This window comes from Pseudophryne corroboree, chromosome 5 (assembly GCF_028390025.1).
Source record: "Pseudophryne corroboree isolate aPseCor3 chromosome 5, aPseCor3.hap2, whole genome shotgun sequence".
NCBI lineage: Eukaryota > Metazoa > Chordata > Amphibia > Anura > Myobatrachidae > Pseudophryne > Pseudophryne corroboree.
The window spans coordinates 765,597,526-765,615,470 of record NC_086448.1 but is presented as its reverse complement, the minus strand read 5'-3'; the positions used below and the strand labels follow the sequence as shown (position 1 = coordinate 765,615,470).

The following is a 17,945-nucleotide window of genomic DNA, read 5'->3' as shown; positions in this document are numbered from 1 at the left end:
AGGATTCCGAGTTACTTGATGTGGTCAGGGCTTTGAAGGTTTATGTAGCCAGAACGGCTAGGGTCAGGAAAACAGAATCTTTGTTTATCCTGTATGCTTCCAACAAGCTTGGGGCGCCTGCTTCAAAGCAAACTATTGCTCGCTGGATCTGTAACACGATTCAGCAGGCTCATTCTGCGGCTGGATTGCCGCTGCCAAAATCAGTTAAGGCCCATTCCACTAGGAAGGTGGGCTCTTCTTGGGCAGCTGCCCGAGGGGTCTCTGCATTACAGCTGTGCCGAGCGGCTACTTGGTCAGGTTCAAACTAGAGATGAGCGGATTCGGTTTTACTCGGTTTTACTCGGTTCTCAAAACCGAATCTTATTGGCTCACGGATGTCACGTGTTTTGGATAGCCAATAAGATTCGGTTTTGAGAACCGAGTAAAACCGAATCCGCTCATCTCTAGTTCAAACACGTTTTTGCAAAGTTCTATAAGTTTGATACCCTGGCTGAGGAGGACCTTGTGTTTGCTCATTCGGTGCTGCAGAGTCATCCGCACTCTCCCGCCCGTTTGGGAGCTTTGGTATAATCCCCATGGTCCTTACTGAGTCCCCAGCATCCACTAGGACGTTAGAGAAAATAAGATTTTACTTACCGGTAAATCTATTTCTCGTAGTCCGTAGTGGATGCTGGGCGCCCGTCCCAAGTGCGGACTTCTTCTGCAATACTTGTATATAGTTATTGCTGCAATAAGGGTTATGTTATAGTTGCATCAGTGTTGCACTGATGCTCTGTTGTTCATACTGTTGACTGGGTAAGTTTATCACAAGTTATACGGTGTGATTGGTGTGGCTGGTATGTATCTTGCCCTGGATTACCAAAATCCTTTCCTTGTATGGTCAGCTCTTCCGGGCACAGTTTCTTTAACTGAGGTCTGGAAGAGGGACATAGAGGGAGGACCCAGAGCACACCAGAATCTAAATTCTTTCTTAAAGTGCCCATGTGTCCTGCGGAGCCCGTCTATTCCCCATGGTCCTTACGGAGTCCCCAGCATCCACTACGGACTACGAGAAATAGATTTACCGGTGAGTAAAATCTTATTTTCAAGTGCTCCTTTTCAGGATTATTTAGCAGCTGCAAGTAGAATGCTATTGGGTTACTACAGGTTGAGTATCCCTTATCCAAAATGCTTGGGACCAGAGGTATTTTGGATATCGGATTTTTCCGTATTTTGGAATAATTGCATACCATAATGAGATATCATGGCAATGGGACCTAAATCTAAGCACAGAATGCATTTGTTTTATATGCACCTTATACGCACAGCCTGCAGGTAATTTTAGCCAATATTTTTTATAACTTTGTGCATTGAACAAAGTGTGTCTACATTCACACAATTCATTTGTTTCATATACACCTTATACACACAGCCTGAAGGTCATTTAATACAATATTTTTAATAACTGTGTGTATGAAACAAAGTTTGTGTACACTGAGCCATCCGAAAACAGAAGTTTCACTATCTCACTCTCGCTCAAAAAAGTCCGTATTTCGGAATATTCCGTATTTCGGATATTTGGATATGGGATACTCAACCTGTATTAACTTGCTACTGCCTTGTAACCTCAGTGTCTGCTTAAGGCACCAAAGAGAGAGATTTTTAGTTGGAGCTACCATCTACTGGATGTGTTGGAAGTGAAGCGTAATTACATAAATAGGAATTGCTTTTAGGGTGGTCATAATGTGGTGCGTAATTGCACTCTTTATAAATTAGATTAAGGAGGGACTATACAGTTCAGTGAAGGCAGTACCTTTTTATATTTGTAAGTAGGAAAAGAAAATACCATCTTCTGTGGTTACAAAAACAAAAATATACTTTTTTCTATTTAAGCAAAAAAATACTGTGAAGGGTAGCTATGGAACTCCTCAAGTGCGAAATGGACAGTGATATTACTTAATCATAGTCACTTATGGGAGAACCTGCTTGAAATCCTGTGAAGTGTAAAGCTTACTTCACATAGAATATACAGATTTTATTATACTCCAAAACGGGATGCAGATAACATACCGCTTGATGTAATACCGACGTACAGAATGCCAACAACGAAAACCACAATCACAACATACCTACAAATCAGAATACCGACACTGTGAACATACCAAAAGATGTAATACCGATAAAACATAATACCGACAACACATTATACCGACAACTGCTCATATACCGACAACACAAAATACCGACACTGCTCATATACCGACAACACAATAGTGTTCTTTCTAGGATTCAAATAGGGCAGGGCGCCGTAGTCCGGGGGCATATTGGCGCGTGCGCCCAAAAAAAGGGTGCGGTCATGTAAAATAGGGGGCGTGGCCATGCAAACGTCATTTTAGTGGGCTGTGCGCCCACAGACGACGTTATAGGGGGCGTCTGGCCGGCGATATCACTGTTGGAGGCGTGCCGTGCTGGGCTTCCCCCAGCTCTCTCCCATAGCGTGAATGGAATCCATGTGCACGGCATCTTTACACGCTGGGAGGGCAGGAATCGGGCGGCTGTTCTAATAGGGCGCCTCAGAAGGGGAGGGCAAATTTTGCTTTTAAAAAATCGGGCAGGGCGCAGCGCCCTGCTAAAACAGCCTAGCGTGAACACTAGACACTGCTCATATACCGACAACACAAAATTCCGACACTGCTCATATACCGACAACACAAAATACCGATACTGCTCATATACCGACAACACAAAATACCCACACTGCTCATATACCGACAACACAAAATACCCACACTGCTCATATACCGACAACACAAAATACCCACACTGCTCATATACCGCCAATACAAAATACCCACACTGCTCATATACCGCCAACACAAAATACCCACACTGCTCATATACCGACAACACAAAATACCCACACTGCTCATATACCGCCAACACAAAATACCAACACTGCTCATATACCGCCAACACAAAATACCCACACTGCTCATATACCGCCAACACAAAATACCCACACTGCTCGTGTACCGCCAATACAAAATATCCACACTGCTCATATACCGCCAACACAAAATACCCACACTGCTCGTGTACCGCCAATACAAAATACCGACACTGCTCATGTACCGACAATACAAAATACCGACACTGCTCATATACCGCCAACACAAAATACCCACACTGCTCATTTACCGCCAATACAAAATACCCACACTGCTCATATACCGCCAACACAAAATACCCACACTGCTCATATACCGCCAATACAAAATACCCACACTGCTCGTGTACCGCCAATACAAAATACCGACACTGCTCATATACCGACAATACAAAATACCGACACTGCTCATATACCGCCAATGCTAAAATACCAGTCACTGCTCATATACTGCCAATGCTAAAATACCAGTCACTGCTCATATACTGCCAATGCTAAAATACCAGTCACTGAAATGTCTACACCGCATATCCCGACAGGTATAATACCAACAAACACTTTACCGACTCCTCATAATCCCGGCAGAACCTGGGCCAATCACAATACCGACAGACCAAATACCGGCAAGCACCTTACCGACACCTCATAATCGGCAATATTACGAAACAGTCGGTATATTAACTGTCTGAATTTTGACTGTATACAGTCATTGTCAGCATATTACGCATCAGGATAGTAACAATTTCCGTGTTTTGGTGACCTCCCTTCAAATGCTGGTAAATCGTACTGATCCCCTCCAAAACGCACCCAGTTAAGTCCTAACATCTGTGATGTCCAGGGAGCTAGTAGGGTTGCTGTGGTTGCGAGTACGCAGCTTGTAAAAAGCAGCAGGAATGTTCCAAGTGGCCGGTCTGTAGCAGGTTCTGCAGTGTAAAGAATAAGAAATGGTCACCACAAAGTTCCCAAGGGTGTTGCTTAGGCTTGTATGTTGCCAGAATAAGTACTTCAGTATTTGTACCTTTTTATAAGAATACATTCCACCCAAAAATGAACATGCTGCCTGTCTTGGAGGGGAGGGGGGAAAGGAGACGTTGGGGATGAAGTATAAAGTGTCATATTATGCCCGATATTGATATTTCAGTTTTGGGTGGAATTGTTTCATTCATAAACCAATTGGTAGAATATTTTATTCCTTCTTTTTTCCTTTTGACTGATAATGCCCTCTCTTGTTTTCAGTTCAAAGTTGAACAGTGGCTCAGGGGCAGGAAGGACCTCCAGGCCAGGCAGGACTAGTGACTCTCCCTGGTTTTTGTCTGGTTCTGAGACTCTGGGCAGACTGGCAGGCAACACCCTTGGGTAAGTTATAATAGGGCTAAGGTTGAAGATGTTTTTGTTCCAGGTAGTTAAACGTAACATTTTCTGTGTTTTTATAGGAAAACTGGCAGACCCTCTATATTCGTACTGCTTTTGCCAGCTGTGTCACACAATTGACTTATACGAATATTTCATTTTGGGCCAGTTTATTTACAGTTACTGGTAAATGGATCAATATAAAGTCTGCATTGTTCATTAATGCTTAGTTTTAATTGATTTTACCTCTCGAAAGATAAGTGAAATTATGTCACTTTGTTGATTATATTGGTCCTTGCAAACTGTAAAAGTACACATACTTAACCCCCCTCCCCCCCCCCCCAAAAAAATAGGAAATTAAGAGAATACTGTGATGTTAAAGTATGTGTTCTTTGCATCGATTTTGTTAGCAGTCGTTGGAGTTCGGGTGTGGGAGGAAGTGGAGGTGGGTCTTCCGGCCGATCGTCTGCTGGTGCTCGAGACTCCCGTAGACAGACGCGAGTTATTCGTACTGGAAGGGACAGGGGCTCTGGACTCCTGGGTAGTCAGCCACAGCCTGTGATTCCAGCTTCCGTTATACCAGAAGAACTTATATCACAGGTAATCATGTCTTGTTTGCTAAAGGCTCTTTATTGTATGTGTCCTTTACTGTTTGTTTAGCAGCAAGTGAAGAGCTGATGAGCGTATAAACTTCCTGTATTTTGAGTTTTGTATATTTAGACCTTTTATGCCAAGATTACAACGTTTCACCTGGTAAGACCCACCCAAGCAGATTAATCAGTATTCACAATGGTGGTCTTGGAAACTGCTTAATCGTGACTAAACCGTTACTTTTACACATTTATGTTGGGATCCTTGTTTGGTCATTGTTTTCCCACTTATAATATTGTACAGTCATATGTCAGTAATACCTCTTTCACACCGCCAATGCTGGATCCCACCCGGGAATTGGAAACGGGTCCTTCCCGGGATCCGGCATTGGCAGCTGCTGCAGGCTTTCCCGACCCGGCAAAATGCCGGGCGGGTTGCCATAGCAGCGGGAGGTGGAGGCGGTGCTGGGAGATGAGCTCATCTCCGCGCTGCCTCTCCCTATCTAGTAAACTGGTCTCGGGACGCATCGACCCGGGAGCCCGTTTACCCAGCCACTGACCCGGTATTCAACCCGGGTATAACACTGCTTTATACCCGGGTTGAATTGCCGGGTCAGGCGACCCAGGATTTTGGATATGCCCCTTTCACACCGCACGCCGACCCGTGTTGACCCGGCAATATGCCAGGTCGATACCGGGTTATTTGTGCGGTGTGAAAGGGGTATAAGTGTGTGCGTGAAACTGGATGTCTGTCTAGTTTAGGTATATTCTGATTAGTGCAGAGAATAATTTTATGGAGTTAAAGTTTACTCTTAAAGTTACCCTTTTAAGGTACATTTAAAATGCTTGTTATGTACTATACATAACCGGCCTTGCGAGATGCAGAGCCGCTTCCCCGCTGCAGGACCACCGTCCTGAGGGGGGTTGTTCAGCGGGGCACTGCGCCTTGGCTGTCACAATCGCAGCATGCCACACACCCCTAACAATAGCAAGCAGGTAACGACTGTGGTGAGTACAAACAGGGTGCCCCGCTAGGGGGTCCCTCGGTTCAAAGTGCGGATGAACGCGGGCACGACATATGGAACCCTCCTGGGGGGGACCCGCTAGACACCCCCCCCTGTGTAGACTGGCTTCAAATAGCTTGAACCAGTACTTGTGTGATGGTTTTTAAGCAACACAGGATACATTACCAGTATAAAAATCGCTGTAGCTCTGGCGCCATTGCAGGGGGCGGAGCTACCTCAGAGCGGGACTAGAGGGATTTTGTCGCCTTCCTCTGCTTAATGCAGCCGCAGACAGCACACACAGCGCTTCCTGCCTCACGAGACACGCTTGGAAACTGGTACAGGGTGTAGCAAAGGGGGAGAGCCGCTATTGTATACTATCTGGGTCCTCTACAGGACAGAAATTATTAGTGTTACTGTGATATAATTAGCTGTCAGCCTCACTGGGGCAGTGCCGCTAGGGGTGTGCTGGTGTCTCTCCCTGTGTGTGTGTGTGTCTCCTCTCACATACAGTAAGGGCAGGCTTGAAAAGTATTACTGTCTGTGTATGTATGTTATTGTGCTTACTGTGAAACATGGGTAAACACAAGCTGTGCGCAGTGTATGTCACACTAGATTCTCTCCAGTATCATCTGATTCTGTTTCTTGTGAACAATGCAGCCAGTCTTCACAAATCAGTGAAGGGGCTGGAGGAGAGGAGTGGGTTCAGAGCCCTCCTGGCTAGGGTCTCTTAAAACTATGATGTCAGATATGTCTTCCCAGCTCACTGCTAATGTACAGAAAACTCTCTGATACAGATGAGGATATACTGGAGGATGGGGAGGAGTTGGGCCCCGTTGGTGGGGATTCCGATTCTGCTCAGGGTATTGAACCCCTCATTCTGGCTATATGGGACGTGTCAAAGCTCCCTCTAGAGGATGCTGCGTCACAGCAGTCGTTTTTCTTTACACAAAGCAAGCCTAATGTGACTTTCCCTGATTCTGCAGAGTTAGATGACCTATTCAAGTTAGCCTGGAAAAATTCAGACAAAAAAATTCCAAGTGTCAAAAATGTATTTGCGCACTTTCCCAAATTCTGGTAAGAACCCCCGGGGGGTTGATGTATCAGTCTCTCGACTGTCCAAAAAGGTGGTGCTGCCTGCCCCTCCGTTACCATAAAGGATCCGGGGGACAGAAAAATAGAAGCTACACTCACATCTATTTACATTGGCAGCAGGTGTATCGCATTGCTGGATGACCCATGCCATTCATTCATGGGCTACGCAAATTCAGGAGGGCCTCACCGGGGCTATGCCTCTGGTCACTACGGTGACCCTCCTAAGGCACATTCAGGACACTGCATGCGTCCTGTGTGATTCGCTCAAAGAGATGGGCAACATTAATGCTAGAATTTCTTCAATGGCAGTGTCGGCGTGCAGGGCCTTGTGGTTGCGTCAGTGGATAGCGGATGCAGAAACCAAGCGCAGTGTATTGTCCTCCCCTTTTCGGAGAAATAGCTCTTTGGGTTTGTACTGGATACATGGATTTCCAAAGTCACTGCTGGGAAATCCATGTTTCTCCTCTCTGGGGCCCCGCCGGCGAGACGCTCCTACCCGGGGCCGTCTCTTCAGTCCTTTCGGTCTAACAGATTTCGATCTAAGGCCTGAGGTGCCTCCAATGCGGCTAGAGGCACCAGAGGTAAGACTAGAAAACCTGCAAACTCCGGTTCTCAGGAACAGTCCACCAGTTCTGCTTCCACTAAGGCCTCAGCATGACGGTGGCCACCCACCCCAAGGGGATCTCGAGGAGGGAGCTCAACTGCGTCACTCCAGCTGCGTCTGGGAGGTTTCCTGCCAGGATGCCTGGGTCAGTGATCTCATTCCTCAGGGCTACAAGCTGGAGTTTGACAGTGCTCCTCCCCAGCAATCTTTCAAATCAAGCTTACCAACTTTGGAGGATACACAGGTTACAGGCCATCCAAAACTTGGTCCAGTCATGCGTCATTGTTCCAGTACCAATACCTCAACGAGGATAAGGTTACTACTCCAACCTGTTTGTAGTACCGAAGCCGGACGGTTCGGTTAGACCCATTTTGAATCTGAAGTCCTTGAATCCTTAACTGAAGGTGTTCAAATTCAAAATGGAATCCTTGCGAGCAGTGACTGCGGGTGTGGAAGAACAGCGATTCATGGTTTCCTTGGATATCAAGGACGCCTACCTTCATAATCCCATTTGGCCACCTCATCAGGCGTACCTGGACGATCACCAGTTCCAGGCACTGCCCTTCGGCCTATCCACAGCTCTGAGGGTATTCACAAAGGTGATGGTGGAGATGATGTTCCAGCTCCGGGTCCAGGGGGTCAATGTTGTCCCTTACTTGGACGATCTTCTGATAAAAGCAAGATCCAGGGAGTTTTTATTGCTCCATATCGACCGCACTATCCAACTTCTGTCACACCATGGGTGGATCCTCAACTTACAGAATTCCCCCCTGGAGCCAACTCAGCGGCTCCTGTTCCTGGGGATGTTGCTGGCTACTGTGGCCCAGAAGGTGTTCCCACCAGAGGAGAAGGCGAGAACACTTCAGGAGATGGTCCGCATGGTGCTCCGACCTACTTGAGTGTCCATCCATCTTTGCATAAGATTGTTGGGAAATACGAGGCGATCCAATATGGGAGGTTCCATGCCAGAACATTCCAGTTGGATCTCCTGAGCAAGTAGTCCGGATCACATCTGCAGATTCACCGGATGATTCGACTGTCACCTCGGGCCAGGATTTCCCTCCTGTGGTGGCTGCAGTCCTCCAATCTACTGGAAGGTCGGAGTTTCGGAATTCAGAATTTGACCCTCCTCACGACAGGGCAGGTGGTCTGCCACGAAAGCCTCCTTCCGATCAACATTCTGGGACTTCGGGCGATCTACAATGCTCTGCTTCAGGCCTCTCCTCTGCTCAGGGATGAGGCGATCCAAGTACAGTCAGACAACGCCACAGCAGTGGCGTACATCAGTCGGCAAGGGGGGACTAAAAGCAGAGCCAGCATGCGAGGGGTGTCAAGGATACTCCTCTGGGCAGAAAGAAATGCAAGAGCACTATTGGCAATCTTCATTGCGGGTGTGGACAACTGGGAAGTGGGCTTCTTGAGTCGTCACGTCTCCACCCGTGGTAGTGGGGACTCCACCATCAGGCGTTCCAACAGATCATCCAATGGTGGGGCTGCCCGCAGATAGACATGATGGCTTCTCATCTCAACAGGAAGCTTCACTGGTATTGCTCACGAACCAGGGCCCCTCAGATGAGGATAGTGGATGCACTGACGTCGCCTTGGCCCTACCGGCTGTTCTACCTGTTTCCTCTGATTCCGTTGCTACCAAGGGTGCTCAAGCGAATCAGAAATCAAGGAGTCCAGGCAATTCTGATTGCCCCGGATTGACCCCGGAGGGCGTGGTACGCAGATCTTCTGGACATGTCCGTCGAAGACCCTTTGCATCTACCACTAAGAAGTGATCTTCAACAAGGACTGTTCGTCTACCCGTACTTACGACGACTTCGTTTGACGGCATGGAGGTTGAGCGGAACATCCTAGTTCACAAAGGCCTTTACAAAAAGGTTATTGCTACCTTGGTTTAGGCCCGGAAACCTGTGACGTCAAAACACTATCCTCCTATCTGGAGAAGATGTGTATCTTGGTGCGAGGAACGCACATATCCGCCTGCAGAACTCCTCTTGGGACGTTTCTTACGTTTCCTGCAGGCTGGTATGTATAAGGGCTTACGTCTGCGTTCTGTCAATGTCCATATTTCAGCGCTCTCCATTTTCTTCCAGAAGAAATTGGCACTGTTGCCAGAAGTTCAGACCTTCTTGCAAGGGGTACTCCACATACAAACTCCTTTTATGCTGCCCACGGCACCCTGGGATTTGAATGTAGTGTTGAAATTTCTATAGTCCTCCTGGTTTGAGCCTCTGATGACTGTAGAAGACAAGTACCTCACGTGGAAGACAGTGATGTTACTGGCCCTGGCTTCTAGACATGTCTCAGAATTGGGGACCTTATCGTGTAAAAGTCCATACTGTCTTTTACGAGGATAGAGCGGAGCTCAGGACTATGCAGCAGTTACTGCCGAAGGTTGTCTCTGCGTTTCACCTGAATCAACCTATTGTGGTTCTGTCCAGTTCTGACACTTCTGCTACTTCGGAGGCGTTGGATGCTGTGCGAGCCTTGAAGATCTATGTCAAGCGAACGGCTCAGATCGGAAAGACTGATTCCTTGTTCAGCTCTATGATGCACAGGAATAGGATTGTCCTGTTAGGAAGCCGTCCATTGCTCGTTGGCTTAGGGTTACTATCCAACAGGCCTATGTGTCGGCAGCCTTACCTGTTCCTAAGTGTCTGAAGGCCCACTCGACAAGATCGGTGGGCTCTTCCTGGGTGGCTGCCCATGGAGTCTCAGCTTTGCAACTATGCCGAGCTGCTACCTGCTCAGAGAAGAACACTTTTGTTAAGTTCTACAAGTTTGATACCCTGACCAAAGAGGATACCCAGTTTGGGCAGGCGGTGCTGCAGAAGTCTCTGCACAGTCCTGCCCGTTCTGGAAGCTTTGGGACATCCCCATCGTACTAAGTCTCCCCAATATCCCTTATGGATGCTAGAGAAAATAGGATTTTAATTACCTACCGGTAAATCCTTTTCTCGTAGTCCATAAGGTATATTGGGCGCCCGCCTCAGTGACTTTTCTGTAGGTTCTCTATTATGCGGTTACCTGTTCAGCTGTTGCTGCTATCAGTCGTTGCTAGTTGTTATATGTTCGTAATGTGCTGGTGTTAAATCTCGCCACTCTTTATTATCATGTTCCTTTTCTCATATATGTCCTTTCTCCTTTGGGCACTGTTTTACCTATAACTGCCTGTGGGAGGGGGCATAGAGGGGAAGAGCCAGCACACCCAGTGAAGAAATTTAAAGTGCACCGGCTCCTTTGGACCCCGTCTATACCCCATCGTACTAAGTCTCCCCAATATCCCTTATGAACTACGAGAAAAGGATTTACTAGTAGGTAATTAAAATCCTATTTTCTTACTGTGCCTACTTATTTGTAGTCACTACACTGTACTTGTTTACAGTATTTGTTAGTCTACTTATTCTTCTTTTGTAGTATCTCAGTTCAGGGATCCTGCCCCCACACACTTCAGTTTTTCTCTTACGTCCTAGAGGATGCTGGGGACTCCGTAAGGACCATGGGGAATAGATGGGCTCCGCAGGAGACATGGGCACTAAAAAGAACTTTAGTTATGGGTGTGCACTGGCTCCTCCCTCTATGCCCCTCCTCCAGACCTCTGTTTGATACTGTGCCCAGAGGAGACTGGGTGCATTACAGGGTGCTCTCCTGAGTTTCCTGAAATAAATCATTTTTGTTAGGTTTTTTATTTTCAGGGAGCCTGCTGGCAACAGGCTCCCTGCGTCGAGGGACTGAGGAGAGAGAAGCAGCCCTTCTTAAATGCTAGGCTCTGCTTCTTAGGCTACTGGACACCATTAGCTCCAGAGGGAGTCGGAACGCAGGTCTCTCCTAGCTGTTCGTCCCGGAGCCGCGCCGCCGTCCTCCTCACAGAGCCGGAAGATAGAAGCCGGGTGAGTATGAGAAGATAAGAAGACTTCAGAGGCGGCAGAAGACTTCAGATCTTCACTGCGCGCCGTTGCTCCCACACAAAACACACACGGCAGGCACTGTAAGGGTGCAGGGCGCAAGGGGGGCGCCCTGGGCAGCAATTTAAACCTCTGGGACTGGCAAAAAAAGAATAAATATATATATATATATATATATATATATATATATATATATATATATATATATATATATATATATATATATATATATATATATATATATATATATATAGAGGCTCTGCACTGTATATTGAAGATCCCCCGCCAGTTTTTAAAAGGAATCGAGCGGGACCGAAGCCCGCCGCTGAGGGGGCGGAGCTTGATCCCTCAGCACTCACCAGCGCCATTTTCTCCACAGCACACCGCTGAGAAGCTGGCTCCCCGGACTCTCCCCTGCTGAACACGGTGACAGAGGGTTTTAAAGAAGGGGGGGGGGCACATAATTTGGCGCAGTGAATATAATATAATAAAAGCGCTATCTGGGTATTTTTTTCCAGGGTCATTGGCGCTGGGTGTGTGCTGGCATACTCTCTCTCTGTCTCTCCTAAGGGCCTTGTGGGGGAACTGTCTCCAGATAGAGAATTCCCTGTGTGTGTGGGGTGTCGGTACGCGCGTGTCGGCACGTCTGAAGCGGAAGGCTCTTTTAGGGAGGAGGTGGAGCAAATGAGTGTGGTGTCTCCGTCGGCAACGCCGACACCTGACTGGTTGGATATGTGTAATGTTTTAAATGCAAATGTGAATTTATTACACAAAAGGTTGGACAAAGCAGAGTCCAGGGAATGTACAGGGAGTTAAATCCTGCCTTTCACTATGCCGCAGGGACCTTCTGGGTCTCAAAAGCGCCCACTATCCCAAGTAGTAGACACTGATACCGACACAGATTCTGACTCCAGTGTCGACTACGATGATGCAAAGTTGCAGCCAAAATTGGCTAAAACTATTCATTATATGATTATTGCAATAAGAGATGTGTTGCATATCACAGATGACCCCTCTTTCCCTGACACAAGGGTGCGCATGTATAAGGAAAAGAAACCTGAGGTAACCTTTCCCCCATCTCATGAGCTGAACAAGTTATTTGAAAAGGCTTGGGAATCTCCAGACAAACTGCAGATTCCCAAAAGGATTCTTATGGCATATCCTTTCCCGGCTAAGGACAGGATACGGTGGGAATCCTCCCCAAGGGTGGACAAAGCGTTGATACGCTTATTCAAAAAGGTAGCGCTGCCATCTCAAGATACGGCAAGGATCCTGCTGATTGCAGGCAGAAAACTACCTTGAAGTCAATTTACACACATACGGGTACCTTACTCAGACCGGCGATAGCGTCGGCTTGGGTTTGTAGCGCTGTAGCAGCGTGGACAGGTACCTTATCTGCTGATATAGATACGCTGGATAAGGAAACCATTTTATTGACCCTGGGTCACATTAAAGATGCTGTCCTATATATGAGATATGCTCAGAGGGACGTCGGCCTACTGGGTTCCAGAGCCAACGCTATGGCGATTTCTGCTAGACGAGCCCTATGGACCCGACAATGGACGGGTGATGCCGACTCGAAGAGGCATATGGAGGTTTTACCTTACAAGGGTGAGGAATTGTTTGGGGAAGGTCTCGCGGACCTAGTTTCCACAGCTACGGCAGGTGAATCAACTTTTCTCTAACGTCCTAGTGGATGCTGGGGACTCCGTAAGGACCATGGGGAATAGACGGGCTCCGCAGGAGACAGGGCACTTTAAGAAAGAATTAGGAATACTGGTGTGCACTGGCTCCTCCCTCTATGTCCCTCCTCCAGACCTCAGTTTGAATCTGTGCTCGGACGAGCTGGGTGCACCTTAGTGAGCTCTCCTGAGCTTGCTAATTAGAAAGTATTTTTGTTAGGATTTTTTATTTTCAGAGAGATCTGCTGGCAACAGACTCTCTGCTACGTGGGACTGAGGGGAGAGAAGCAGACCTACTCACTGTGGATAGGTCATGCTTCTTAGGCTACTGGACACCATTAGCTCCAGAGGGATCGAACACAGGAACGCACCCTTGGTCGTCCGATCCCAGAGCCGCGCCGCCGTCCCCCTCGCAGAGCCAGAAGCCGGCGTGAGAAGCAAGAAGACTTTAAAAGCGGCGGCAGAAGACTCCAGTCTTCATATGAGGTAGCGCACAGCACTGCAGCTGTGCGCCATTGCTCTCACATTAAACCCACACACTCCGGTCACTGTAGGGTGCAGGGGGGGGGGGGGCGCCCTGGGCAGCAATTAGAGACCTCTTGGCAAAGTGGGCATATATACAGTTGGGCACTGTATATATGCATGAGCCCCCGCCATTATTTTACACAAAATCGCGGGACAGAAGCCCGCCGCTGAGGGGGCGGGGCTTCTTCCTCAGCACTCACCAGCGCCATTTTCTCTCCACAGCTCCGCTGAGAGGAAGCTCCCCAGGCTCTCCCCTGCAGATTCACGGTAGAAAGAGGGTAAAAAGAGAGGGGGGGCACATAAATTTAGCGCAAAATCAGTATATACAGCAGCTACTGGGTAAACACTAAGCTACTGTGTAATTCCTGGGTCATATAGCGCTGGGGTGTGTGCTGGCATACACTCTCTCTGTCTCCCCAAAAGGCCTTGTGGGGGTTCTGTCCTCAAATAGAGCATCCCCTGTGTGTGGTGTGTCGGTACGCTTGTGTCGGCATGTTTGACGAGGAAGGCTATGTGGAAGCAGAGCAGGTACAAATGAATGTGGTGTCTCCGCCGACGGCGCCGACACCTGATTGGATGGATATGTGGAAGGTTTTAAATGATAATGTAAATTCCTTGCATAAAAGGTTGGATAAAGCTGAAGCCTTGGGACAGTCAGGGTCTCAACCCATGCCTGATCCTACAGCGCAGAGGCCGTCAGGGTCTCAGAAGCGCCCACTATCCCAAATTGTTGACACAGATATCGACACGGATTCTGACTCCAGTGTCGATGGCGATGATGCAAAGTTGCAGCCTAAAATGGCTAAAGCCATGCGCTACATGATTATAGCAATGAAGGATGTATTGCACATCTCAGAGGAAAACCCAGTCCCTGACAAGAGGGTTTATATGTTTGGGGAAAAAAGGCAAGGGGTGACTTTTCCCCCTTCACATGTGTTAAATGAGATATGTGAAAAAGCTTGGGAATCTCCTAATAGAAAAATGCAGATTTCCAAACGGTTGCTTATGGCGTATCATTAACCGCCAACGGACAGGTTACGTTGGGAATCCTCCCCTAGGGTAGACCAAGCTTTGACACGCTTATCTAAGAAGGTAGCCCTGCCGTCACAGGATACGGCCACCCTAAAAGATCCTGCGGATAGAAAGCAGGAAGGTATCCTGAAGTCCGTTTATACACATTCAGGTACCCTACTAAGGCCGGCATTTGCGTCGGCCTGGATGTGTAGTGCTGTAGCAGCATGGACAGATACTTTATCTGAGGAACTTGATACCTTGGACAAGGATACTATATTACTGACCCTGGGGCATATAAAAGACGCTGTCCTATATATGAGGGATGCCCAGAGAGACATTTGCCTACTGGGCTCTAGAATAAATACAATGTCGATTTCTCTATCGTCCTAGTGGATGCTGGGGTTCCTGAAAGGACCATGGGGATAGCGGCTCCGCAGGAGACAGGGCACAAAAAGTAAAGCTTTAGGATCAGGTGGTGTGCACTGGCTCCTCCCCCTATGACCCTCCTCCAAGCCTCAGTTAGATTTTTGTGCCCGGCCGAGAAGGGTGCAATCTAGGTGGCTCTCCTAAAGAGCTGCTTAGAAAAGTTTAGCTTAGGTTTTTTTATTTTACAGTGAGTCCTGCTGGCAACAGGATCACTGCAACGAGGGACTTAGGGGAGAAGAAGTGAACTCACCTGCGTGCAGGATGGATTGGCTTCTTTGGCTACTGGACATTAGCTCCAGAGGGACGATCACAGGTACAGCCTGGATGGTCACCGGAGCCTCGCCGCCGGCCCCCTTGCAGATGCTGAAACAAGAAGAAGGTCCAGAATCGGCGGCATGAAGACTCCTCAGTCTTCTTAAGGTAGCGCACAGCACTGCAGCTGTGCGCCATTTCCTCTCAGCACACTTCACACGGCAGTCACTGAGGGTGCAGGGCGCTGGGAGGGGGGCGCCCTGGGAGGCAATGAAAACCTTTTTTGGCTAAAAATACCTCACATATAGCCTCCGGGGGCTATATGGAGATATTTAACCCCTGCCAGAATCCATTAAAGAGCGGGAGACGAGCCCGCCGAAAAAGGGGCGGGGCCTATCTCCTCAGCACACAGCGCCATTTTCCCTCACAGAAAGGCTGGAGGGAAGGCTCCCAGGCTCTCCCCTGCACTGCACTACAGAAACAGGGTTAAAACAGAGAGGGGGGGCACTAATTTGGCGTTAGAAATATATAAAAGATGCTATAAGGGAAAACACTTATATAAGGTTGTCCCTATATAATTATAGCGTTTTTGGTGTGTGCTGGCAAACTCTCCCTCTGTCTCTCCAAAGGGCTAGTGGGTCCTGTCCTCTATCAGAGCATTCCCTGTGTGTGTGCTGTGTGTCGGTACGTGTGTGTCGACATGTATGAGGACGATGTTGGTGAGGAGGCGGAGCAATTGCCTGTAATGGTGATGTCACTCTCTAGGGAGTCGACACCGGAATGGATGGCTTATTTAGGGAATTACGTGATAATGTCAACACGCTGCAAGGTCGGTTGACGACATGAGACGGCCGACAAACAATTAGTACCGGTCCAGACGTCTCAGAAACACCGTCAGGGGTTTTAAAACGCCCGTTTACTTTAGTCGGTCGACACAGACACAGACACGGACACTGAATCCAGTGTCGACGGTGAATAAACAAACGTATTCCTTATTAGGGCCACACGTTAAGGGCAATGAAGGAGGTGTTACATATTTCTGATACTACAAGTACCACAAAAGAGGGTATTATGTGGGATGTGAAAAAACTACCGTAGTTTTTCCTGAATCAGATAAATTAAATGAAGTGTGATGATGCGTGGGTTCCCCCCGATAGAAAATTATGGGCGGTATACCCTTTCCCGCCAGAAGTTAGGGCGCGTTGGGAAACACCCCTTAGGGTGGATAAGGCGCTCACACGCTTATCAAAACAAGTGGCGGTACCGTCTATAGATAGGGCCGTCCTCAAGGAGCCAGCTGACAGGAGGCTGGAAAATATCATAAAAAGTATATACACACATACTGGTGTTATACTGCGACCAGCGATCGCCTCAGCCTGGATGTGCAGAGCTGGGGTGGCTTGGTCGGATTCCCTGACTAAAAATATTGATACCCTTGACAGGGACAGTATTTTATTGACTATAGAGCATTTAAAGGATGCATTTTCTATATATGCGAGATGCACAGAGGGATATTTGCACTCTGGCATCAAGAGTAAGTGCGATGTCCATATCTGCCAGAAGATGTTTATGGACACGACAGTGGTCAGGTGATGCGGATTCCAAACGGCACAAAGGTGTATTGCCGTATAAAGGAAGAGGAGTTATTTGGGGTCGGTCCATCGGACCTGGTGGCCACGGCAACTGCTGGAAAATCCACCGTTTTTACCCTAAGTCACATCTCTGCAGAAAAAGACACCGTCTTTTCAGCCTCAGTCCTTTCGTCCCTATAAGAGTCATATCTGCCCAGGGATAGAGGAAAGGGAAGAAGACTGCAGCAGGCAGCCCATTCCCAGGAACAGAAGCGTTCCACCGCTTCTGCCAAGCTCTCAGCATGACGCTGGGACCGTACAGGACCCCTGGATCCTACATGTAGTATCCCAGGGGTACAGATTGGAATGTCGAGACGTTTCCCCTTCGCAGGCTCCTGAAGTCTGGTTTACCAAGGTCTCCCTCCGACAAGGAGGCAGTATGGGAAACAATTCACAAGCTGTATTCCCAGCAGGTGATAATCAAATTACCCCTCCTACAACAAGAAAAGGGGTATTATTCCACATTATATTGTGGTACTGAAGCCAGAAGGCTAGGTGAGACCTATTCTAAATCTAAAAAAATTTGAACACTTACAAAGGTTCAAATCAAGATGGAGTCACTCAGAGCAGTGATAACGAACCAGGAAGAAGGGGACTATATAGTGTCCCGAGACATCAGGGATGCTTACCTCCATGTCCAAAATTTGCCCTTCTCACTAAGGGTACCTCAGGTTCGTGGTACAGAACTGTCACTATCAGTTTCAGACGCTGCCGTTTGGATTGTCCACGGCACCCCGGGTCTTTACCAAGGTAATGGCCGAAATGATGATTCTTCTTCGAAGAAAAGGCGTCTTAATTATCCCTTACTTGGACGATCTCCTGATAAGGGCAAAGTCCAGGGAACAGTTGGAGGTCGGAGTAGCACTATCTCGGATACTGCTACAACAGCACGGGTGGATTCTAAATATTCCAAAATCGCAGCTGATCCCGAC

At 47.9% G+C, this 17,945-nt stretch overlaps 1 protein-coding gene across 9 annotated transcripts in view; it reads left to right on the top strand.

Annotated features, from left to right (window-relative positions):
* The window catches only part of UBR5 (ubiquitin protein ligase E3 component n-recognin 5), a 253,650-nt gene that overhangs the window by 46,536 nt on the left and 189,169 nt on the right, over nt 1–17,945 (top strand). For 8 of the 9 annotated variants that reach the window (XM_063924220.1, XM_063924222.1, XM_063924219.1 and 5 more), the window contains exons 5-6: nt 4,163–4,282; nt 4,687–4,876. In XM_063924220.1, the coding sequence (XP_063780290.1) occupies nt 4,163–4,282; nt 4,687–4,876 (310 nt within the window). The remainder of the gene's footprint in view (nt 1–4,162; nt 4,283–4,686; nt 4,877–17,945) is intronic. The other variant, XM_063924221.1, reaches the window with a different exon arrangement.